General features: G+C 45.1%; 7 protein-coding genes across 7 annotated transcripts; 2 read left to right on the top strand and 5 right to left on the bottom strand.

Moving 5' to 3' along the window:
- Positions 1-1,502: 1,502 nt before the first annotated feature.
- I203_100519 (uncharacterized protein) lies at positions 1,503-3,542 on the bottom strand (the record flags this gene model as incomplete). Its single annotated transcript, XM_065516670.1, has 8 exons — positions 1,503-1,805; positions 1,954-2,112; positions 2,192-2,453; positions 2,520-2,584; positions 2,649-2,748; positions 2,808-3,146; positions 3,239-3,443; positions 3,527-3,542. 8 exons carry the CDS (start codon positions 3,540-3,542, stop codon positions 1,503-1,505), a joined length of 1,449 nt encoding a protein of 482 aa, XP_065373488.1.
- A 281-nt stretch (positions 3,543-3,823) lies between these two features.
- I203_100518 (uncharacterized protein) lies at positions 3,824-4,832 on the top strand (the record flags this gene model as incomplete). Its single annotated transcript, XM_019150345.1, has 2 exons — positions 3,824-4,008; positions 4,103-4,832. 2 exons carry the CDS (start codon positions 3,824-3,826, stop codon positions 4,830-4,832), a joined length of 915 nt encoding a protein of 304 aa, XP_019000311.1.
- A 412-nt stretch (positions 4,833-5,244) lies between these two features.
- I203_100517 (uncharacterized protein) lies at positions 5,245-11,307 on the bottom strand (the record flags this gene model as incomplete). Its single annotated transcript, XM_065516669.1, has 22 exons — positions 5,245-5,549; positions 5,637-5,698; positions 5,777-6,090; positions 6,154-6,281; positions 6,340-6,487; positions 6,538-6,631; positions 6,701-6,759; positions 6,831-6,904; positions 6,963-7,080; positions 7,157-7,291; positions 7,372-7,508; positions 7,586-9,414; positions 9,462-9,650; positions 9,698-9,754; positions 9,849-9,956; positions 10,021-10,247; positions 10,309-10,351; positions 10,427-10,509; positions 10,570-10,623; positions 10,692-10,795; positions 10,865-11,030; positions 11,161-11,307. The coding sequence occupies 22 exons, from the start codon at positions 11,305-11,307 to the stop codon at positions 5,245-5,247; spliced, it is 4,581 nt and encodes a 1,526-aa protein (XP_065373487.1).
- A 1,690-nt stretch (positions 11,308-12,997) lies between these two features.
- On the bottom strand, positions 12,998-15,708 carry I203_100516 (uncharacterized protein; the record flags this gene model as incomplete). The annotated part of the gene is made up of 5 exons (XM_019150343.1): positions 12,998-13,685; positions 13,747-14,126; positions 14,189-14,400; positions 14,473-14,572; positions 14,635-15,708. The coding sequence occupies 5 exons, from the start codon at positions 15,706-15,708 to the stop codon at positions 12,998-13,000; spliced, it is 2,454 nt and encodes an 817-aa protein (XP_019000309.1).
- A 3,411-nt stretch (positions 15,709-19,119) lies between these two features.
- I203_100515 (uncharacterized protein) lies at positions 19,120-19,356 on the bottom strand (the record flags this gene model as incomplete). Its single annotated transcript, XM_065516668.1, has 1 exon — positions 19,120-19,356. One exon carries the CDS (start codon positions 19,354-19,356, stop codon positions 19,120-19,122), a length of 237 nt encoding a protein of 78 aa, XP_065373486.1.
- Positions 19,357-20,920: 1,564 nt separating this feature from the next.
- Positions 20,921-22,053, top strand: I203_100514 (Fe-S cluster assembly protein DRE2; the record flags this gene model as incomplete). Its single annotated transcript, XM_019150342.1, has 3 exons — positions 20,921-21,089; positions 21,175-21,894; positions 21,995-22,053. 3 exons carry the CDS (start codon positions 20,921-20,923, stop codon positions 22,051-22,053), a joined length of 948 nt encoding a protein of 315 aa, XP_019000308.1.
- Positions 22,054-22,790: 737 nt separating this feature from the next.
- On the bottom strand, positions 22,791-24,480 carry I203_100513 (uncharacterized protein; the record flags this gene model as incomplete). Its single annotated transcript, XM_019150341.1, has 2 exons — positions 22,791-23,960; positions 24,037-24,480. 2 exons carry the CDS (start codon positions 24,478-24,480, stop codon positions 22,791-22,793), a joined length of 1,614 nt encoding a protein of 537 aa, XP_019000307.1.
- Between the last annotated feature and the right edge of the window lie 700 nt (positions 24,481-25,180).

The following is a 25,180-nucleotide window of genomic DNA, read 5'->3' as shown; positions in this document are numbered from 1 at the left end:
TCCAAACAGTTTCAGCGTTTTCCTGTACGAGTAATCGCCTCGATGAGATACATACAGTAATCGTGCTGTGCTTTGTACAAACGCTCTAACGGTGAGGCCATCATGCATTAGTCGCTAAGTTAATCTACCATACTCTTATGGTCACTTTCGCCATCTATGTCTTTCCTTTGGAGAAGGATCATAGAACCTTTCGGAAAGCTTGCCCCACGTCTGACCATTCATCCAAAGTGAACATCCGTTTATTTCTCGTCCTCAGGGCACGAAGAAGTGCAATTGTATATATTCCGGAATGGCAGTGAATGTGAAAAATTCCATAGCGGATATATCGAAAATATCAGTTCCCAATATACCTTGCATCACTGAACGGTTGGTCGATGTATCATGATCACTCGCAGAGGATGTCTATGTTCAAGGTGAGGAACGATGGACGACATGCATGATATCAAAGGGAAGGAGGCAAACATGCATCAGCATCATGGGAAAAAAAGGAAAGTACTTATTGGTACTTACCTCGACGATATATCGCCACCTGGGTGTGAAGTTGATAGCAGCTACCATCAAAGTGATAATATTGAGTAGAGCTCCACAAACGAAGAACTCATCTGCTGGTGAACCCTCGGTACTGTTCTTTTCTTGGTCCATGAGCCAACTTCACAAGAAATACTTCAATCGCTCGATTGCCATGTGTGCTTCGTACTTGACTATAAGCGGATAGACCTTCTGAAAACGGGCCAAGGACGAATGGTAGTTGGGTGGGGCTAGGTCCACGCCATATATTAGATCGAGGAATAATGATACATTCGGTGATATCTCGAGGTCTTGATCACACAAAGCGATCTCCGGGAGTTGACCACCTTCTTCGCCTCCGGATGGAAGTTTCAGGCTGGGAAGCGTTGTTAACATATCACGTAAAACAGAACTACATCACGAGCGGGTCTGTCAGCCAGAAAATGAATGCAAAGCGTTGTGATATTCGGCAGGTTTGTACTGTGATAGTACATTACTCACCTGTGGCTCTTCAGTTGATCAGTATGAGCACTAAAACTTATATCATCACTCGATATGATGATACGATCAGCATCGTCAGATTGATATTTCTCGTTGTGGCTGTTCATGAGCATCATGTCCACGGTTCCAATGAGCAATATGACAGAGAGAAAGATAATCTGTCATGAGTCAACCCTTCACAGCAAAGATTGACAAAGTAAGGCTTCATTTTCGCCAACCCTATTTCATGATGACCTGCTTGTTTTACTTCATCATCTTTCTGAGACCTGTACCCGGGAGCTTCGTACCTACACGCGCATCACGTTCTAGAGCTGTCTAAATGAGCTGCCAACCTTATATTCCAACCTTGACAAACGTTCAAGTTTGCGGCCGAGATTCTGCATCATTTATTGTTTTGATATTATATATGCTATTATTCATGATCGTATGAGCAGGTTTGCCTGTTGTCCTAAACATACTCAAGCAGATTGACGGGTTGGATCTTAATTCAAGATTTAGTTCAGACCATTCTCCTCGTCCTCACCCAGCTCCTCATTCAGATCCAAACTCATATAGAACCCTTCCCAATCATCTTCATCCGGATCCCTATCTGCCCACTGCATCACGCCCATCAAGGTCTTGACGTGCCCCTCACCTTCCAGTCGTATTTCGTCGCTTACAGTCGGTGCCAAATATTGTGCGGGGAGATGTATGATGGGTTTAGGAGGAAGAGGGTATGTGTCGATTGGTGGGGTTAGGACATCGATTAAAAGGTCTTCTTCGAGGTTTTTCCGTCGTGCTAAATCCGTTTCGTCTTCCTATACACAAGCAATGAATGCTGGTCAGCATGCACTTCTTGACTGTCCCAAAGGAGAGAAGAGTGTCGATTCATCGGTTTCTATATCGTCAAACGGAACGCCGTATGACAGAAGAAAGGATACTCGGAAGTTGTAGGGAATCACTCACTATATCAAACTCATCTTCCCTCTCATCATACTCGATATTCTCTTCTAACTCTTCGAAGCCAGGTGCAAAAGCAGCCCAATTGTCTGGACTCGAGGTTTGCCATATATGTACATCCCCCGACGTAGCGATCGAAGCTATCACCGGGCGAGTAGGGTGCCACTGTGGTAACACGGACGAATCAGCTCATTTCTCATCTGGATTGACCTAGATCTTTCGATTGGAAACAGGTGAGACTCACATCACAATCAATCAACGGTTCTTTCGGCCCTTCCAGCACTTTGATCAACACCGTACTTTCTCTATCCCATATAAACACATTGTGCGCCATCTTGTGTCCAGCACCACCCATGACATATTCACCATCACCAGAGAACCCTATCGCATGCCAAGGTGTCCTGTTGACCAAGTCTTGAAATCGGTGCAGGGGCGTTAAGCTGGCTGTGAGAGGGTCGACAGACAGGATTCGGAGTGCTCGATCAGAGGCGGATGTAATGATATTACTGTTTTTCCATTTCAATCATTGGTCAATGACAAGATTGCAATGACATGGAAAATTGTTGACTTACTGTCCAGATGCATCGAATCGTAATTGCCTTATGGCTGATGTAGCCAATTTTACTCTTTGTCCTACCTATTGACGACAAATCAATTAGCTATATGATGAAATATGTACTCATCTGTAGGCAAATACTTACGAATTTCGAGACTGGATCAATGATGAGCAGCATTCCATTTGCAGTACCCACATATATCCTCGATCCGCAAGGAGAGAAAACAGCGGATGCCATGATAGATCTATGATTCCAATCATCTGATCAATGAACATACATCCTTTAGTAGCTTGCTGCACTCACTTCTTCCTCCTATCAGTATCGTCTTGCCCTTGATCATCTTCGTCCTCTACCACGTCTTCTAGTACAGTCCTACAACCATCTCTTAGATCTACCAATACCACCTCCCCGCAAGTCAACGTAGCTAGTATGATCTTACTGTTCCTCGGATGGAAGACTGCTGTAGAGACTGGCGCGTTGAATCGAATGGTGTGCAGTCTTGACGTGGAAGAGGAGGGCGAGGTAGAGGAAGAAGCAGGCGTTCTAGGTTGTAAATGTGGATGAGTGAGGATCGATAGATCCCATATGATCACCGTTGAATCGAGAGATGACGAGAGGAGATATCGATTGTTTCTTGACCAGCTAGGGATCATGCGTCAGTACATCGTGTAGTGGAGCACAGAGAAAGAGGGCAAGAGCAGAATGGTGTCCCATGCTGAGGAACGACGACCTACCTCAATCCGCCAACAGCTTTAACGTGACCTTCCAACAATCTCACTATACCTCTCGTTTCCACATCCCATATTTCAACTATACCATCACTTCCTCCCACAGCGAGATAATGACCTGCGAAAGGCCCATAGGGGTTGAACAGAATCGATACACCTTGGGAGGAGAGCGTCGAATCGACAGCTTCGGGGTATTTCTGGGCGAAGGGGTCTAGAGGTGTCAAAACGAGATATCAGAATGTATCCCCCATATCTACATTATCCATCTCAGTGTAGGGAGCTTTAAGGACTCACTGAGCAGCTGCTGCATCGTCCTTCACTTTTGGATCTTATGTATGTTGTAGATAAAATCAAGCTGATGTCAAGAAATGAGTTTATCTTGTCAACATTGATTTCTTCGTGTTTTCCTCCCCTTTCCAACGGAAACAGATCCCAAAACTAGAAGAAGGACGAGGATCAACCTCCGACTTGACTTGACATCTTCATGTTCACAATCTATATCTACCATCTTGATACTCGCATACTACAGCAGACAACCCAGCCGAATTCGATCTCGATTAGACATCTACACCTGGGCGATTCAGGCAAACAATGCAAGCTAGACCCACCGCTTCAGGTCCCGGTCCTTCCACCGAATACCATCCACCTCTAGCTCCCTCTATACCTCTATCAGCAATCAACACTCTAATCCCTCGTCTGACAACGACCATCAACGATATTGACTCTTTGAGGAACCTGATCGCGTCGGGGTACAATGATGGGACACTACCCACCTGGTGAGTTGAGCCAATCACATACTCGAAAAGAAACTCATATCAAGCGGTGATAACAGCAAAATACAATCCAGCTAATTTGTATACTACCTCATAGGGATACACTCCTTCAGCGTTATTCTTTGTTGCTAGGTCGTATAAACGCTTTGACAAACTATCTTTCTCCACCTAATCAAGCTAACCAACCTAACAAACCTTCCACTTCTATTGCACCACTATCAGGATACCTAATCCATCCTCTAAATCCCATTCCACCCCCTGGACCAGGAGCGAATAATGACATATCGCCCTTAGCTCAAGAAACATTCTTACAAGCTATAAACACCCAACTTCTACCTTCTGATAGTGTCTCAAATGAGAAGCAGTCTCAGGGTGTGCCTCAGTCTCAGTCAAATTGGCATTCGATAGAAGAACTTAGGAGGTTGGACGAAAGATCTTTGGAATTATTGAAAAGACAGCTGAGAGAAAGGTTGAACAGGGAGAATCTCAAAATTGACGTGATAAAGAGAGAAATAGAGAGGAGGGAGGAAGAAGTAGATTGGGCGATGAGGATAGGTGAGGATGACGAAGAGGAAGAAGAGGAGGAGAAGAACAAAGAAGGAGAAGAAGGAGGAGAAGAGGAGGATGATTTGTTTGGAGGTGATGATGACGATGCTACGGACGAGCCGATGGTCATTGATGTGGACGCTCATGCGGATAAATCCAATGTGCCACAGCCAGAGAAGCATAAGGGCCAAGGAGATGGAGAAGGAGAGGGAAATTGGAAAGTGGAAGATTTTTTGAAGTTCATGGATACTGGGAAATTACCTTTGTCAACAGATCAGTGAAGATGAAGATGAAATAATCAAAGAGACAATACGATTTATGATAAATACACAAAATTAACTGATTAAGTTTCACAGAATGATACCGTATCATGTACAATACTGATGTGTGATACGTTCACATATACTATTGAAAATATATTGAAAATTTCTTGCCTTCTGAATCACCCTGGTGAAACTGAAATCGAAAGAAGTAAAAGTAACTTTTCATTCAGTATCATTATCCATCAAAGATGGCAAAAGAAAAATGAGAACAGACTAAGCTACTAATCAACGAAACAGAAATAAGAGAAAAAGGTAACTTTCGTATCAAACTACCAAAAGTATCAAAAAAACGAAACATCTCTTTGCTTTCTTTTCTTGCCAGAATCCGATTACGATCCATTATAAATGATATATATCAATCAATTCAAACTTATAAACCCTCATTAGTTTTATCGACACTAGCTTTCTTAATACTCCTCATACTGAATTTACTCGGACTGTTCCCATTGGTTTCGGCAGCAGCCTTGGTACTTGAAATACTGGGTGTTCTATTTCTAGCCCTTCCAGAAGCGGAAGTGCCGATACCAGTATTCCAATCGAGACGTAATCTCAATAGACCATTACCTGAACCTAACTCAACCCAAACGTCCGCGTTGGGAATGGCAGGTTGTATATGTCTGAATATGTCGACTTCAGCCGTACCGATCTCTGGATCTTTGCCTAAGGTGTGGTGGTCTTTAGAAGGGACAATCGACAATCAGTGAAAATCGTTCTTCCCGATGATATCGCGCGATCACCCTAAGAAAGGGACTTGAGACTCACCGTACACTATAACGTTGAATGAAGCAGTTCCAGGCGCGACGTTGAAATTGAAAGTCTCGTCCCTATCAGTATCACATAGTCCAACTCAGTCAGTATTAACCTTTCTGACTTGTTCAAGCTCCAATGGACAAAACACTCACCAATCCGGAGTTGAGCTCTTTACATGATCAGTCTTGTATGTTTTCCCACCCAATCTAAGCTGGACATAAGGTTTCGTACCAGCCTTCAAATCCTTCGCACCAATGACCGTTACACCTAATGTTCCAGGTTCACTCGGTCCGGTACCCTCACCGAGGGGTAAAGTAGCGGCCTTCGGTCCAGGAACACCTCCTCCAGGTATGGCACCGTCTAATCCTGTACCAGAAGGTTCAGAAACTTGCCCGGCAGGTATTTCGAATCCATCAAGTCCAGGTTCGGGCTGTTCTACCAGGACTTCTTTTCCATTCTTATCTTTCTTTTTGATCAGACCAATTCTCCGTCCTGCAAATCCTCCTACAGATCCAATCCCATGCCCAACACCGCCAATCACCGCACCACCTCCGTGTACTACACCTTTACCTACTCCCAGAGGTACACCGCCAATGGTAGTCACCACTCGTCCAGCTTGAGAGAAGGTAGATGTCTTTTGTCGAGTTCGAGCGATGACTATAAAACACGTAAATAAGCATGTGCAAAGGGATATCTGAGGAATCGATATACTCACTCTCAGGCTGGAACATAACCCTAATACTTAAACTACCCTTCTCGCCGTGTTTCTCGGAAATTACAGGTAAAGTCAACTCAGTCGATTGGAAAGGTTCCAATTCAGCCAGATCGACGAATCCATTTCCTATCGGGGTGGCACTTCCAACCTGTATCGCATTGTTAGCATAGGATTTCATATCAGTACACAGATACTCACTCTATCCCAATCATTGATCTCGAACTTGAACTTCGCAGCTACCCTAGAAGGTATCATAACTTCGAAGCTCTCGTTCCAGGTGGGAGATAAGGTCCTACGGGGGCATCGACTTAGTAAGCCTGACACCCGTCTCCTGAGTTATCGACGTTGATGAGAAACTCACTTCTTCTTAGTCTCAGACTTGAAGACCTTCATACCGTTTAGGGTGAATACAACGTAAGGCTATACCGAGCACGCATGAGCTGGGTCATCTGTCTCTTTTGGGCACGAAGCTTGCGTGCTTAGCAACTTACATCACTCTTTCCGCTCCTATCAGCACCATGAAGACCTTTTGCATTAAGGACATCGACTCGAAGGACACCCATGTCTTTGAAGCACTATGAGCACAGGTACACGCCGAGCTTTAACGATACAATTGAACTCACTATTGATGCTCTCTCGGGGTTCGAGTTCGATATCGACAGGAACGAATCGAGCGGCAAGTCGGACGATCGATCGGTTGGATCCATCAGATTGCGAAAGTAAAAAGTCCGCTGGGCCTCGCTGTGTAATGAGATAATACCAACAGTCAGCAATCCTGTCCGTTGGGAATAACGGGGAAGGGAAGAATCGCACTTACAATGCATTGTTCCAAGAATTCATGCGTATCACACTTGTATTCGGCCACGATATCTTCATCATCATTCTCATCCGCAGCGTTGATTCGTAACCAGGTTCTACTGAAATCGAGCTCTCGGATGAATCCCTCTCCAACCTAGTGATGGCACCAAAAATATGGATGGTTGGCATTCACGCTCGCAATAGCAACGCAGGATAAGCGAATTTATCACTCACCTGATCCCAAGTAGGATGATTACTTCTCGCTTTTCCAGAAGTGAAACTTGGCCAATACCCATCATCGAACATGACTTCCAGGGAGCCCTTCTTGGCCAGTTGACCCGAGATAACTTGGAAAACGAGGACACCGGAAGCTACGGAGGAGCAGTGAGAAGGGATCAGCGATCAACTATCGTCGATCAAAGGTTGGTCTCATCAAGCGGTCACTCACTAGAAGCCAATATCTCTTCCACAGACATATCCACCCCTTTCTCAACATCTTCAACGGGAGTCAGAGCTCCATCGGCTTTAGAAACTGTAGTCTGAGCGGTAACAGCTGATACCATCGATGCATTACCAGTGCTTTGCGAAGGTCGGTGTCCAGGTGTACCATCACCGTTAGGTGGTGGTGCACTTGAAGGTGTATTTGTATCTGCCAAAGCTTCTTGAGCGCCTCCATCTTGCGACACAGCTTCTTCAGCAGCCAATGCCAATTCGTTCTTTTGAGCTTCGAACGATACTCCTCCTTTTAACGAAAGAGCAGGTTTGAAATCGACTTCATACAATAATTCTCCTTTATATTGATTGGCTTTTTCCAATTTGATCTTGTCCCTTCTCTCCTGAGAGCCCTTGGATTTATAAGGATATTCATTCTGTTTCTCTCCTTCGTTCGACTCAATGAATTCAGATGCCTTGATTTCCACATGACCTAACGATCGATCCTTTCCGATATTCTGATAATCCATGACTTCAAGTATCAGATTTTCCCTCAAGCTGTGTACGGGCACATAAACGATTTGATCCCATTCCGGATTAAGATTGTTGTTCTGTACTTCTGTTCTCGCTAGGTTCCTGTTATTACCCATGATTCTGACGTACGGATCGGATTTACCTCCCAAGGCAGCTTCCACGTTCTTCACGTCGATTGCTCTCTTGAGCCAGATTCGCAAGATACCTATCGGGGGTACATAGGCTGCCGCACCACCAATCGATCCGGTCATAGCGACAGGTTTCCATTCAGCGGTTAATCGGATTTTGCCTGCTCGACTACCTCGGAGAGGGAACCAATCTTGTTGTCGGGCTCGAGCTTCCAGCAAATCGGTCAGTTTGACAGTCATCTTACCGAGATCTCCATCGATAGCAAGATCCCTCGAGTCGACCACGCTGACAGTGATCACACTATTGTGCTTCTCCGGTACCAAGAACTCGCAAGATGACTCCCAAATTGGTTGATTGGCGTTCTTAAGGATTTGCGTTTTGTGCACTTCCTTTCGGCTATTTCCCAAGAAGACCTTGGCGAATGGACTGAGATTACCGTATAATTTCGAAATATCGAGATCCTTAGCTTGATGTAAAGTTAATCGAACAATACCTGTCAGAGTATCAGGGACTGGCTCGACAGTACCATCGGGATTCTTCTCAGGCTTGAGGACAGGGAAGTAAGACAAGTCGTATCTGAACTCTCCTCTGTCTTTACCTCCCCCAAGTATCTTGCCAACCACACCTTCTTGTTCGGCATCATCGGTCAGAGTACCCAATTCATGAGATACAGTACCGAGAAGACTGTCTGGACGATGATCGTTGTAGTCGAATATGTTGAAGTTGAGGACGTCTGCGAGCGAGTTGAGAAGAATGAAATGGGTTTCATGCCACGAAGGATTCGATGTCGAAGGGATCGTCTTGGTGTGAGTGACAGCTGGTTTAGCACCGAGAGCGACGGCGACGTAAGGATCCGGATCACCACCTCCGAATTTGGTTGCTTTGAGACCTCTAGCGTCGAGCACAGTGATTCTCAGTACACCGATAGCGGCGTCGAGAGGAGTACCAGATAAGAGTTGCTGCAAGTCGATTGTGAAGACATTGGGGTCGTACATCATTGGACCAAGGTTGGCGTGCACTTGATCTCGGATGAAGGGAGCAAGTCCTGGGATATTGTTGATATCGAAACCGAATGTTTCCCCTCCTAGAGGCTTTAGAACATAGTCGAAGGTGGGCTTCTCGATGAATGACATGTCCACAGTTTGGACGTGAGGGAAGTTTGTCATGAGCTTGAGTTTGACTCTGCGAAATGGTCAGCTCCTTATCCATATGTGGACTTCCTAGCTCACCTCATTTTACCAGTAAAGCTCATGTCCTCGAGTAAGATAGGAATACCTTTGGAAACAGCACCTTTGCCGACTCGGATAGTAAGTACAATCTTAGGGTTAACTCGTTTGGCCGCTTGTCGAGGAGTGATATCCTGCAGGTCATTGGGAGTGAAAGAGAGTGCCCAATCCATGATAACGATGTCCTCGGGGCTGTGAAATGTCAGCGATTTGAGTATCGGTGATAGCACATGACTCACGTTTTGGGGAATGTTCGCACATAGTCGATCCTGGGAGCTGTAGAATTGTCAGTATTTCTTCCCAGAGTGTCCTTAAAGTGCCACTAACCTTTGGTACCGACTGGAAGGGAACATCATCAGCAATACATCTTCAGGATGTGAATAATGAAACGTACGAGTGAATGTAGTCAATCTAATACTTTCGACTCCGGCTGGCGCAACACCAGCCAAGGCAGAATCTGTACTAGCGATGATGGTCTGACTCAGAACCGGTTCGTAGCTGCGATAAGGCCAGGGTCAACAGACATCCGCTGTAGGGCTTCGCAAGATCGTACCACACTTACATTAACCAGAATCTCTCCAAGAAACTATTCATCCATTCCGCACTTTCCGTCTCAGTCACCAATCTAGTCTTCACCAATTCTCTCTGAATATCATCCCTTGCTCTCTGTCTGGTCCTGGAGATGGACAGAGAATAGTACGATGAACAGAAAGCTAGGATGATGACTACCCATCCCCAACCGAGGTGGAAGACGGTTACGAATCGGGTCATTAGGATTGAGAAGAGGATCTACACAATGGGTATTTAAGTATTTTGGTGCTATCGGAGTTCAGTGGAAATAAAGACTCACTATTCCAGCATTATGGAACCAGGCTCCGTACATGTTCTCGGTCCTGGGATCATAAAAGACATCTTTAGTCGTCCTCTATCTTTGATGCTTTCTTTCGGGCAGATGACTGCGGACTTACAAGTACGCAGCAAGGATATTCGACTCTTCAGCCGTCTTGTCATCTTTACCCAAACCAGCCACTTGTCTCCAGCCCGTCTTGAGCTACACCATCATGATATACATCAACAAGCTGCAAAAAACAACGCAGTAAACAAAGCTTACCCATGTAGGTATAGGAGGTGCTGAGCCTGTGGGTATAGCTCCGGGTATATCTTGCTGCGAGGTGGAAGAGCGGGTTATCAGATTTGTTCAATCCACCAATCAATGTCGAATGTTGAACCTACCTCACCAACACCTTCTCCCTCAGCTTTCGAAGCTTTATCTACATCGGCCAAGGTCACCGTGGGGGCAGGAGCAGATTTGCCAGTAGAAGTGTCGATAGTAACGGCTATACCACGGTTTACGAATCAGTCTTTGGGTCATTCCTGGCAATGACGAGCTCTGTAGATAGACTCACCTCTTCCACCCAGATCCAGGTCTTCTTTCTTTGTGACTCCAGGAACGTACGACCCAACTTGACCCAAAGTCGATTTTATAGTTGACGAGCTAGGCAGTCCCAGTGAAGCTTTGGCTTGAGCTTTCGATGCTGCTTTTTGCTCCGGAGTGGCATCAGGGTCGAACATCTGCATAAACCCATACATTGTATCAGTCTCTTGCCCTCATCGATAGCATATACATCTTAGAGCTTCCAGATGATAAAATGGGGTGTGATCCTTTCAGAGTCATGGTAAGAGATGAAAGGTTTTCACTCACATGCACTTGAGCTCCCAGACTTGAATCTTTAGCAGCCATCTGCCCTACAGCAGCCTTGACGTCGTTGGTCATCCCTCCTGCGCTCGCATCGTTCGTTTGAGCATGGCCATCCTGCGCAGCATGGTCGATAGCTACGGGGTCTGCCATTGTTGAGTAGACACTTAAGAGGTGATACGTATGATCAGACTCGAGGTAAGAGAGGGGATGAACAGGGAAGGCTGGTGTGAGCTATACCAGGGAAAATGAAGATGGGACCAGGTCGTGTTAAACTGATATATTTATCGTTGTAATGATGACTTTGTTGATATTGTTGTTGCAATGGATCAAAGCGTCTTGTTCCTATAACGACGTCATCAGTCGGACACTGATGGTATCGTCGGTGTTTTGTCGTGGGATCCTTAATGATCAGACAGTCAAGGTATCGTACCTTCTGATGGTGATGATGAAGGGAGTGAGTGGCTATACCAATCTGTGAGAAAATGTTGATAGGTTAGTTGTGCTTATAAGGTGAGCTGGTTATGTATGCTTCTAGGACTCTTGTCTGGCATGCTGGCGTCATATCTGTGACCTTTAAATTGGTTAACATACCAGAGCCGATAATAACATTTCAGTTCACCCTCTTTTACCCTGGACAAGCCAAGCAAGGGAAAGGGAAGGAAAGCCACGTGCTAGCCCAGAAAGGTAAAAAAGCGGGATTATCTGGCAGGGTAGGACCCACCCTCGAAATTTTGAAAGACAGGACACAGAAAGTGGTATGTATGTATGAGCACCATCGTCTCAGACCTTCTGTTCTCTATCTATTCTCTTGCTTCTCATCTCTTCATCTAAAATGACCTTCCTCTTCACTTCTTTTCATATCCATTGTCATGATACATCTCTTAGTCCGTTAGTCTGCCTGTCTCCCATGTCCACTCCGATTGATAAGTCAACTCTCTTACCTATGCCAGAGTGAGACAAGCTACTTTTATCTCTACCACATACTGACCTCCATCCCCTCCCTCCCTCACACCTACGCCCCTTTATTCACGCCCAACGTCCAACCATTGACGTCCGGACGGGGAAAGGGGGGCAATATAATCAACCTTCCTGTTCAGGCGAATGCGGACCACCTGACTTTAGTCGGTCGGGGGATGGTATTCCCATATGGCGAGTCTATTGGCGCTAAACATAGATGAGTCAAGGATGGGATGGGATATCTACAATACCATCAAGTGAGCATATTTGGAACGTATGAAATAATCATTATCATTGTACTGTCCCTTGACATGGTTTCCCCTTCATCAAGTGAATAAGTCCAGTTGTACCGTAGCTCACTCGTAGTACTTTTCAGTGTTTACTCTCGCCTCGGCTCGTAACTCGTTATCGAACTCGTTGAAAGTACTAATCACATACTATATGCATGGTAGATGTTGGATTTATCTTCTACACAAATTATTTTGTTCTTTTCGACCAACGGACTTTATCTATTCAACCTATCTACTGACACTGTATAAACTTCATATCCTCAATGAAACTTTCAAAACTATATCACATTATCCTACACTATCTGTCAAGTCGAATTTGCTTCGAAGCTAAAAGTCCTCAGTCCTTGTACTATATAAACGAGATTCAACCACGAAAATGAAAGATGAGATAAAGATTATATTACAAGATGCGATTCGAGTTAGGAAATCTCCAATTGTATGTAACACAGTTTATGAGATGTGAGGTGTGGTATCGTGACGCAAAGGGGTATACGGTATGACCACAGAGGTCGGGAGAAAAATCACAATGTTGAGTACGAGCCTGTTTCCGAATCCAGAATCCTTCTTCTACACAATCTGAATTTGTAATGACTCTATCGATGACCGTCTTCTTCACTCTCAAACGATTGAGCATCATCATCCCTGACACCCTCTTGTCGATCTTCATGACTTCTCGATCTCTTGACACCTCTTTGTCCCAGGGTATGATCGTTCTCCGCAGACCATCCAGCAGTAGACGAAGGAACGCTCGAAGTGAGGGGTGGAGGAGCAGTATTGATACCCATGTTCATACCGCCTGGTCCAGTAGCAGGGGCAGGGGCAGGGGCAGGGGCTGAGGAGGGCATTTGGACCGACATGGGCACCTCGTCTTCGCCATACATCGGCGGAGGAGGCATGATAGCTGAAGAGGTATACATCCCGCCGTTGGAGGTCAGGGGAGGAGGATAGATCGATAATCCACTATGTCCAGTAGGATATCCAGTGGAAGTTTGAGGATGGGAAGAATAAGAATCTTCAGGTTCACCCATGTTGATACTGATGGTACGAGGTACGGAAGAACCGACTCTGGATCGAGGGAAAGGTTTGATCGATCTGCCGCTACTAGACGAAGACGAATAGATATTACCATATCGCATTTGTTGGTTGTAGACTTCCGGTGGTGGAGTAGGCAATGTCAAAGTAACATTGACCAAATCACCAGCAGGATCATTGGTATTCATTCCGACTTGCCATTCGAGAATACCTTCATCGATAGGTGGCCATTTATTTTTGCCAAGACACCTGACAAGCAGATCAACTGTCAGTTGACAGTCGGTACAATTCTTACATTTTCACAACTCACTTATCGAGAATATCTCTTCTGGTATATTTATAATTCTCACACCTCTCAACCACTTTCCTTCTAACGTCTCTTATTGCGATCCGAGTATGATAATCGAGTTCCGGCCACCGTTCATCGGGTCCTTCGTACTTCCTATCACACCTCGCCGTGAACGCATCGAGTTGAGCCAACACTCTTCGTCCGCGATGGAAGAAGCCCCGAAGGGTATCAGCCTTTTCGAGTGGAGTGCAAGTTGAAGGAATAGATCCAATCAAAGGTACGGAGTCGGAGTTGATGGTCAGATCATTGTTGAGAGTGTAGTAGAACAAGGGGAAGAGGAAAGGGATATCGCCGTAGACTTGAAGCAAGCCCCACAGTGAAAGTTGGGGTTTGGCGACCATCTAAATAACACTCCCACTGTTAACTACATGATCTTGGATGGAACGAACGAGTTATAGCTCACCTTAGGTGCATTATAGGCGGCTGATTTAGTTCTGTATCCACCTTTACTGCCCTTTGATCTCTTGCTAGGTCTGAACTCATCTTCTTCTCCTCGAGCAGCATCAGAATCATACTCATCCTCATCATCACTTGCAGCAGCATGTCGTTCATCATCATCCAGGTTGGCGTACGAGATACTTCGTCCCATCTCCTTGATCCTGGGTGAAGCTCGCACTGTGTACGCGTCAAGACTTTGTCAGCCGTACTCATCCTGAGAAAATGGACCATGCTCACTAGTATACTCACCAGGTCCGTCCAGTCGGAGACGTTGCCTCATGGGAGTAGAACCTTTTCGAGGACGTCCTCCCCCATTGCTACTGCTGTTCCTCGAAGATCGAAAGGAGTACTGTGGGGTTGACAAGTCAGTTAACAAGCTCGTTGCCCGACTCATAGATAGGATTTACTTACAGAAGAAGGGTTACCAAGCCCCACATCTTCCAAAAGCTTTTTATTCGTCATGATTTGATTTTGTCGTTCCCTTTCATATTCAGTATCTGCATCGTGGGAGTTACCATTACCGAAACCCAAAGCGAAAAGATCCGGTTTTGACTCTCCACCCCTTTCGGCGGACATGGTGAAATGATCATTCGAGTAATTAGCTCTCGATCCACCAAAGAAGATACTGTCAGGTGGCGGTTGGGGGTGAGGTCCCAAATTGATCGAGTGCGGTTGCAGATCGAAGGAAGGAGTAAAAGTCGATGAGGTCGACGAAGACCATAATCTCCTCCCCCCCAATGGATTAGAAGGGTTGTAATCACCTAGTGAGTCCGATACTTTTCGTAACTCATTTTCGGCAGGTGATAATCGATCTGACCTATAGTCGAATCCAGGAGTGACAAGTCGAGTGGTCTCAGGACCGAAATCGCTCGCTCCGGAGGTAGATCTTGACATCGAGTAACTACCACTAGGTTGGAAGAGTGATGGATTGATATGTCTAGAATCGGAATCACTGCTTTGGAAGTTGAAGGATGGAGTTTGCATCCCCAAGCTGTACGGATTCGTTTGTTGTCCGGAAGCAGTGGGTGGACCATCGAAAGGAGGAGGTCCAGTAGCTGAATGAGGTGACGAAGAGTATCGAGACGATACGGTAGCTTCGGTAGCTGAGTTCATAGGGTGGGCATGACTGACCGTTCGGATCATCGGTTGGGAGCCTCTCGAATCGTAGATCGGAGCAGCACCTGGGTAGAACGGAACAGGAGGAGCGGTGCTGGGGTAAAAACCTTGGAGGAAGCTACCTGGGGCAGGCAGGGACATTGAAGTAGGTTGGTAGTGTCTGTACGCCTGGTTAGGGTAGGCAGACATGGGGTGAGGGGATTGATCATGACCAGGATTGGGCGAGTAGTTGCTGCTTGGAGCAATATGGAGAGAAGTTTGGGAAGCTGGTCTTTGAATTCGAGGTGATACAGCAGGAGATGGGATAATCCCTTGATGGGTTTGAGGTCGATTCGCATCGAAAGAGAGCTGGAGCAAGGACGAAGCCATCGTGACCAGATGTTTTACTCGAAGCAAGGCTCACTTGGAGGAGGACAGAAGCAAGAAGTTTTGAGAAATTTGGTAAGAGATAAAGTAAAGTTTGATAGAAGAGCTGCAAGGAGTACCGTAGATGGTTGATGAAAGGATAAAAGGTCAAGTGTGAAGAAAGAAAGGTGTAGAGAAAAAGAGAAGTGAAGGGGGGTGAATGTGGTCCGTTAAAAGGACATGAGAGTATAAATGGCGTTGAGGTGGCGTGATGTCGATGTGCAGAGAGCGAAGAAAAATCCAACTACGTCAGCTCGACTCGATCCGGTCAATCTGATATCTTAGCCACCCCCTTCGAACACTGATGGGACTGAAGGAAGGACTGCATTCACTCACTCAAATCGCTTTCAGGTCTTGCGCCAGCGTCAGTGGAAGGGATGAGGACGAGTGAAGGCTGTGAGAGAACAAAGGAAGAGAGTGGCGGATTGTTGAATAATTGACGCAATGGGTGAGGGAGATGAGATGTGAGAACGAACATTACATCGGGAAAGGACATTACCGAGCAGACCAAGAAATTGAGCAGGATAGCGGTCCGTTGAAGGATATCGATTCAAGAATAGATTGTTGAGTGTAGTGTCGTTACAAGGGGAAAGCGGCAAGGGATATGACGATCGAATTGTCAAAGGAGTGGATGAGTGGGAGCGTATGATTACAAGCATAGATAGTGGCGTCAGCATGTGATCCTGATTTACGATATGATGAGAGATAATGACATGATCATGAGATCGTCTCGGAAGGAAATCAGAAACATCAGAAAGGAGTTGATGAGATAACCCAAAGGCAATCAGGCAAAGGACCATGATAAACATTTCAACCGCCCCAGATACCTTTGAATATGGGGTTGGAAGATACACTTGGATAGTAGTGAAATATAACAAGGGAATCATAGAAGGAAATGCATCCGAACATTAACCGTAACAGTGGGAGGAAGAAATCACAGCTCACCTTTGAGAAGGAATAAGGTTTGCCTTACCTGTCGTCGCCACAGACGGAATCGTAAAGCCACGTAGTCGCACTTCCGCCAATGTACAGCAAGAAGGATGGCTCGCTGATTCAAGGCGTGGATGGGATCGAGAGAGTGAGCGGTTCCGCTTGACCTGATTGAGATTCTGGTGACCGCGGCGGGTAGGAGAAGGTCGAGGAATGTCGTTGTTCAGGGGTCGCCCAAGAGGCTGGAGCAGAGCAAGAAGTAGGTAGATTGGTATTTCTATTTCCGTAGAAACTTTGCGGTGAGCGTATGTTCAAAGTGACTTTGAAATGTTTTGAAAGGGATATGAGTGAGATGAGAAGTTGAAGAAGAGTGTCACAATTAGAAGAGATATTCCTTGAAAGGTAGAGTATATTAATGTTTTTCTTTTTCTGAATCCGTCAACTCACTTCTCAAAGGTCGGACTCAATCTAACTAAATAAACCAACTTGACGATGTACTTATCTGTATGTATCGTTGCTCACTTTGAACGATATAGAAAAGTACTTTTATGTATGGTGTATTCCAATGTATGTATGTATACTCTGTTGAAAGGCGAGTCAGAGGGATGAGAAGTGAAGGAAGACACAGCCGCGGACATTTTGTATATGATGTGTTTTTTGGTGTTTTTATTGTGTGGGTAAGACAGCACAGTAAGGGGAATTTTTTAAGTGAGAGTGAGAACAATGCGTTTCACATTCACAAATGGCATACATAGAAAACAAGATCAAAATCAGTTAAACAACAAATGTCCATCCTGCAGTGGGAACATCGACGATAGTGCATAGCGTGATGATGAGTAGTAGTAAGATGGAGATGGTCTGACTCACCAGGATGGTAGGAAAGGATGGGTTTATAACCCTCTTTGATGATGATGGGAACGGTGAACGGATACGGAGAGTTTTATCACCTTCCAATAGGTTAAATAGGTCCTTTAAAGGCTTGATGGAATATGACTGATCAATGATCAATGATTGAAAGGATATCAGGAAGAAGGGCTGGGTTGATGGAAAGATGATAGACGTTCAAAGGAAGACGAGTCACCGATTGATAAAGAAGAAAGAAAGTAGATGTAAAGATTCAAAAGATTGAATGGAATGGGATAAAACCTCAATGTCAGTGGCGAGGATAGCAATATAAGTGTTAGTGAGAAGGAGACAAAAAACGTTGTGATGGTGAGGAAGTTAGCTAGTGACGTGTCTTCCAGATCCAATCTTTTCACCAGATTGAGATATTTTCTGTTTTCTGTCCTTGTAAAAATTTTATGATCTGTTGTAGGTGCGAGGGACGTGCATCGAATAGTGCATTTTATGTTTATCTCCTGGTGCCCCAAATGCGGTATCTCTTCCATCATCCAAGATCAGGAGGAAGAGGGAAGATATCGCATGACGACATTTGCCTTACCGCCGGTGTGACTTGGTCTGGCCATCAACCGTCAACGAGGGAGGACCCGGATACCTCACCTTGACAACGCACGAAAGCACGAGAAATCAGTCAAGGGGTCACGAAGTGCATTAGCTTCTTTTCTATGCGTGATTTCTGATCGGTCATAGCAGTGTATACGATGATGGTGATGGTGAATCTCAAAAGCACAGATCCTCGCTCATCCTCCACATGCACTGCACGGAGAGAGTATCGACAAATCGGCTTGACAAGGGACTTCCTTCTTGTATGTTCTGCTTCGTGCAGCAGACTACATCAGTAAGACATACAGGCGATGTTGATATACACGAATGGTCAGTAAGCTTGACGTGTATATTTTGTTATGTTTAGTGAATGAGGAAAACAACGATAAACAAGAACAACACGAAAAACACCAAGACCAAAACAACGGAAAGAAGGGCGATCAGCTAGTTTCTAGTTTTAGGGTTACCCTTAATCGTCAACTTCTCGGTCTGGACCGTTTTGGCAGATAGGTGTGCACTTTTCAGGCTCACTGTATGAGACGATGATATCGATGCGATGAGCCATTGACATGTGCTGCAGCAATGAGAATACTTTCATGTTTAAAATGCATATTCAATCGATATTCGATGTTGACTGGTTACGTACAAAAAGCCGAGAAGTATATAGTATCAACATGGTACTGGAGATAGACAGAAACTACGATAACCTTCCACCTTCGAACCTTCTTCTTGCCTATTCATCCTCTTTCTTTAACGGTATCTGCGTTTGCGTCAACTTACATTAGAAACCAGATGGGAGATGTTGTTGAGCGTGCTGGTAAGATATGAAGATAGGGATAAGGGGGAAAGAATTCGACTGAAGTTATCTGCGTGGGTTCTTGGACTGATTATATGATGATTGTTGAATGTTTTGGTAGGACCGTATCCAGGGAAGGGAATATATACAACGAAGATGATGTTACATGATGGGAGTATGACGAGTGAGCGAATGGTTGAATGGATCTAACGCCTGGTAGAACTGTTCGTACTCGTATTTGTATTAGGACCCCAATAAGCTTTCACCAACGACTGAACGAACTGGTTCAAATGAGGACAGGGGTGTTGTTGGCTTGGCGAAGTACCCAATTCGAGAGAAGACGATTTGGGTGATGAGGATGGTGAGGGTATATCAGTTGATCCGGCCCTCTGGAAGGAAGGGCGGGAAGAAGGGAAATTGATGGGTCTGGCGAGAGAGGTCATATTGATTAATAAAGTTTGAGTGTTGTTTGTTTGAGTGATGAGATTCAACCGTCAAGAGCGAAGGTTGTGATTGATTGATTGATAGATTGTTTGGTTGTTTGATTGAGATTGAGAATGAGGTGTTTGCGATGAAGAAATATGAGTGCTGGGGCTGGTTTGGGTGTTATTGGATGATTATCTTCTTCTTATACAAGTGAATATGTATGTATGTTGATTGCGTTTCAAACTGGAGTGAATAGAATAGAAGAAAATTGTTCATTCTATTGTCCTCATTTTCCTTTATATATGACCCATGAACCTCTGGGGTCTTTTGATGCGAGATGAGGTGCTCAGAAATGCAATGCATTATAGTGAGTGTACACCATATCTACATTAGTCGGCTTCTCGGTTTCTCTCGGGGTCAGAATCCCGGCCCACTCGTCGTCTCATCATGGATAATCCGCGGGATGCCCCGAATCAGGCAAGTGATCCAAAAACAACACGTCGAAATTCCCCCTTATTACTCACAGCTTTCACTCCTCATACGGGGTGATAAGACTAAGGAGTTGATCGAGAATTGTTAAAAGGCAGGACTGCACCCGCGAAAGTCCCCGAATTTGCACGAAATCCGATTGCGGGGAACCCCTGCATCTAAATGCGGTTGTGGTGGGAGGAGCTCAATTCTGTATTACACTGTAGTCAAACGCATACACAACGGAGCACCATCGCTCACATGCATACATGTCTCCACATGATCAATGACGTTATGCATGCAATGTTCATCTGGTCAGTGATCATCAACAATTGCTTCCCAAGCGACATGAATTGCTGGATTGATGGTATCGCAATAGGATGATACGATTTCATCGGAATGGAACGGATCATCCGGACGTCTAAAATCCTATAAAAGGCGTGATTGGAGTCTAGTAATCTAGTCGCCTTCCAAAACCCCGATCCACGTCAAGTCCATTTGATTTTAGTGATCCATTCCCATGATCAATTGAAAACGCGTTGATGCATGAATCAATCTGCAAGTTGACGTGGATTCGCTTCGTCGCGCAGTTCACTTCGTTTATCAGATTACGGATGTGATGTGATGTGATGTGATGATACGAGTATCGTGGGGAATGAAGTCATTCGACGATTTAGTCTGGAAATGAGTTTGAGATCCAACAGATCCATACGAGTAGTCGGTCGAGTAGTCGGTTCCTCTTACTTTCCCACGATGCTGTTTCTTGTCGTTAGAGCTCTCTCCCAAGATGTGCCACACTTACCAATCCAAACCAATAACGCGGAAGCAATTTGAGTGATGGTGATCATTTGTGTAGTTACGTAAACAGTTGATGGCTCAGCAAACCCGAAGGAGTTTATTTTGAGTGAGTCAGCTTTTTGCTCTGCGGTCTGGCTCCTTCCTACTTTTGTCATAATATCCCAATTCCTCCACTTAGTAATCAGACCCCATAACGCTATATTTTATCACTGCTTTGCAATTGTACATTCCCAGTCATCAGAAACATTTTTATCATAACACTCAATAACGAAGAACACATAGCAGATATCCAACACCAACGAAACCAGTATCAAAATGACCGCTGTTAACGGTTTTGCCACTGCTTCTTCCTCTACCACCACCTCCACTCAGGTCGTGGTAGGCTCCATGGAGAGGATAGAGGAGTATCAGAATGTCTTGACGCAATTGAAGAATCAAGGTGGGAACGTACAGGGAGAGATGGTTGATCGTATATTGGATAATGGTGAGAAAGTCATCCCTACTACTCCTTACGATTGGAATTACCCCACTTCAAGATTACTGAGCTGATTCTCATTTTATATAAACAGCTACTACCCTCCCATCACCACCTCTCACTATCCACCTTATACTACCCCTACCAATCCCTTCCAACTTACTATCTTCCATCCCACCTTCGACCCAACTGTTCATCCACATTCCATCAACTCACACCGAATCCGACTTGACTTCCTTACACTCTTCTCTCGCCTCCAAATCGTTCACCCCATTATTACCTACACCTTCATCATCCATCATCGCCTATACATCTCCATCTTCATCCTCTCTACCAACCCCCACGTCTGTTCCTGCTCCTTTCTCAATAGGAGCAGCTGGAGGAGCCAGACCATTGACATTAAAGCGATCAGGAGACAAAGCTCGTAAAGCTGCATTATGGGCCCTAGACTCACCCCTATTAGAAGACGGTGGTAAATCACTTTTAACCCCCGAGGACAAACAGCGTCCGGAATGTATATTCCCAGAGAGCGATGGTAAGAAAGTTAAAAGGAGAAGAGCATGTAAAGATTGTACTTGTGGATTAAAAGAGTTGGAAGACGAGGAAGAAGCTCAAACTCAAAATGCAATCAGAGAAGCTCAAAAATCCTTCTTCTTAGAGGGCGATGATGATATACCTGATATACTTAAGACCGCTACGATAGGTGTAGAAGGCGTTTGGCCAACTGAGAAAAGAGCTGAAGCAAAGAAAACTAGTAGTTGTGGGAGTTGTTATCTGGGTGATGCGTTTAGGTGTTCGAGTTGTCCTTATCTTGGTGAGTCATACATCAAGAATAATCATCTATCTATCATGCTTGCGAGTCGAGTTGGAAAGAGAAGACATGCTGATACGTTTTCTTTTTGGAATTTCGATAGGTCTACCACCTTTCAAACCCGGTGAACAAGTCAAATTGTCCATCGCAGACGATTTCTAGGTCAATTCGCTTTCCCCAAATCATCCATTTATGGTAGAATGTTCATTGGATCGAAGGGGTAGGACGGACAATTTGTCCATGCAAAATAGTGATTCTCCGATCACTCAGATCACTCAGATATTCAGTATATAGTTACATAGAGTCTCATCATTGCTTTTGTATGTGTTCATTCTCATTTATAACCATCGCTCGTTTGCACAATACGACTCATTCAGTTCTTCACTCGCTACTAATCATTGATATCGTCGCGTCTTTATATCTCTTGCGCATTGAGAGCAGACTCACAAGATCACTCATGATCTTGGGTTTATGGTACGGAGGTGTATACACAACTTCATGTTCATCTATGAATATATTATACAAAGTCATCCCAGAAGCATCTACCGCACTATTTTACTTTATCATCTCGCGCTTTTCCAGAGATTCGTGAATATCCATCATTACGGTGATCGTTGACTTTCCCCATAAATTGATCCCATCTCACGTTTTTGACTTGATATGATAATATACAAGCTAATATACATATATAAACTTCTACTAGGCAGTTCCATCAAAATGTGTTGCTAATTCGATAATGACAGAAAAAGAATTGACTAATTACAGCAAAGTGCAAATTATACAATGAAATAAGGTAACAACCAGCCAGAATGGTGGTACCAAAATTAGGCAACCGAGAAAGAATTGGCGAGCGGATCATTATCATGAACGGAAACTGACTTTCGCGGGGTGCGTGATGATTAGTAGAATTTACCTATCCCAAGCGCTGAATGACCAGGAATGACATGGCCTCTGAAATTCGATTTCGGTAGCTTGGTAGGTGAAGGCGATGGTGAGGGTGTAGGTAGGTATCCGGGTTTTCTCATATCGGGTTTGTTCAATTCTCCGTTCATATCGTATTGTGGTACTGTCTTTTGGCAGAACCGAGACATCGAAGATGGGAATGAAAATGGGCCAGGGGTGAATGGCACTTCGATGTGATTCCTACTGGGTTTCGGCACACCTCTACCTAGATTAGCTAGTGGGCTATCCCAGTAATCTTCCTCAAATCGAGACGAAGGGCAGATATCTTCCTCATCACTTGGTCTAGTAGGTGTTTCGAGGATGGAACCAGCTGAGGAACGATCGGGATCGGTGAGTCGGCCATTGGGTTCAGTCGAGACTCGTTTAGAAGCTGGGGTAGGAGATGGAGTGTGGAATGAAGACGACGAACCGGTATCTCGCTTCTCGGGTTCATCATGATTGGATATTGGTCCTAGTCTCTGAGATACCTCGGATGCGGTGGTCATGTCAGAAAGCTCGGAAGATAGCGAAGTGCCCGACGGTTCCACATGACCTGCGTCGGTCGAAGTTGCGCCTTGTGTTAACGAATTTCTACCTCGTACGATATCATTTACAGTCTTGACTTCTGCCGTGTCAAGAGATCCCCGTGTCTGTGTTTCTTGAATGGTACCCATCTCTGGAGGGATAGCGGATGATGTTGAATCTATTATCTCTGATGAACATGACGTTCGTACATCCAAGACTTGACTCCCTTCTTCGGCAATCGTCATCTCGATTTCGGCTGGGTCTGACAATAGAACATCTGACGTAGAATATCCAGATTCGACAGGAGTGGTGTTGTTCGTCACCTCAAAAGAGGCATGGATATCTTGTTCAGAGGGCGGCTGTGGTACCTCAGACGAAGGTTGATCTGTGTCGATGGGAATCGAGATATCTTCGAGAGGGTCAAGTATTTCCGGCTGAGTGGCAGGTAGATCGTCGAAGGTATTCTGAGCAGGGGGTTCAAATGACCTTGGTGTCGTCGATGATGGTCCTGCTGAAGGGGGAGGGAATGATCCTTTGATGGAGGGTGTCATGGGTGAAGCTATCTGCTCGTCGTCTGTCGTTCCAGTCTGATATGATGCCTCCTAGTATAGATAACATCAGCGTGTGCGGGAATCACTCCCAGGGTAGTCTCACGCTCTACGCGTACGAGCAACTCACTTCCAGCATTTGAATCTCTCCGTTCTCGTCTCCTTCTCCTTCCTCGTCATCTACACACACCACCTCCAAGCCAGTACTAATCCTCCTCAACACCTCTCTTTGACCTTCTTCCCTCTTTTGCCTCTTGGTCATCCTCTTTTCTTCCCTTCGCTCTTCCTTCCTGGCTTTATTGACGGCCCTCCAAATCCCTTCATCTATCCCTTCGACTATGGCGGCATGAGCTGCACCAAAAGGAAATGGAGGGATGACTTTCGGAACTGGAACTGATTGAAACGCAGGTGACTTTAACGGTTGTGAGTATTGGGAGAAACGAAGGAATGTGGGGTCGTCGAGGATCGATCCTGCTCTATGTACTCTATTGGGCAGTGAGAGGTGTTGAGAGGGTTCGACCTTTTGGGGTTGCGTACAATCGATTATCTCGTACTCCTCTGTTATCGACAACATTTTGATTTCTTGATGCTTTCAGACTATGCGAGTTTCATCTCGTCAGCTCGTGATTCTACCCATGTGATTATCGTGTCATCTCACCTGTCTGGGGACGTGGTATGTCACCTTCCTATTGACATTTGCCGGGTGAACGATAGAACGGTGTTGTGGTGGAACCTGATAAGATGTAGAAAATACCCATATATAGCTCCTATTGCGAACTTTTGAGTATGTTTCCTCAAACTTGATCTATCGATTTTCTCGTGTTTTCTGATCCCTGATGTTTGATTGATAGATCAGCTTTCTATCTGATTATTTGGTCGAGATAGTCAGTACGAAGAGCGAGTCATGTTATTCTGCCTTTACTGTATGGCAAGCGAGGTTCATTCGAAGAGATTAAGAGATTACAGATGGAGATGCACGAGATGAAAACAGTTCCCAGTAGCAGTTTTCCTTCATATTCCAAGGTCATCCCAAGGGGTAAAGAAAGAAAGCTAGTCAACGGAACGAACACACTTGATGGTCTGTGCTCATCACTCATCACCCATCACTCATCTCTCATTCCTTTGAACGCACAACCCACACCCACCCTTTCACTCGGTACTCGGGATATAGCCGGAACCACATGTCCAGCACGTGGATGAGTTGCCTGTTTAAGACTGTTATGTAAGATCATCGTCATCAGGTAAATGTCATGAGTACTGTGCAACCTGTGACT

The sequence above is a fragment of the Kwoniella mangroviensis genome (genome assembly GCF_000507465.2).
Source record: "Kwoniella mangroviensis CBS 8507 chromosome 1 map unlocalized Ctg01, whole genome shotgun sequence".
NCBI lineage: Eukaryota > Fungi > Basidiomycota > Tremellomycetes > Tremellales > Cryptococcaceae > Kwoniella > Kwoniella mangrovensis.
This window is presented reverse-complemented; position numbering and strand designations above follow the sequence as displayed.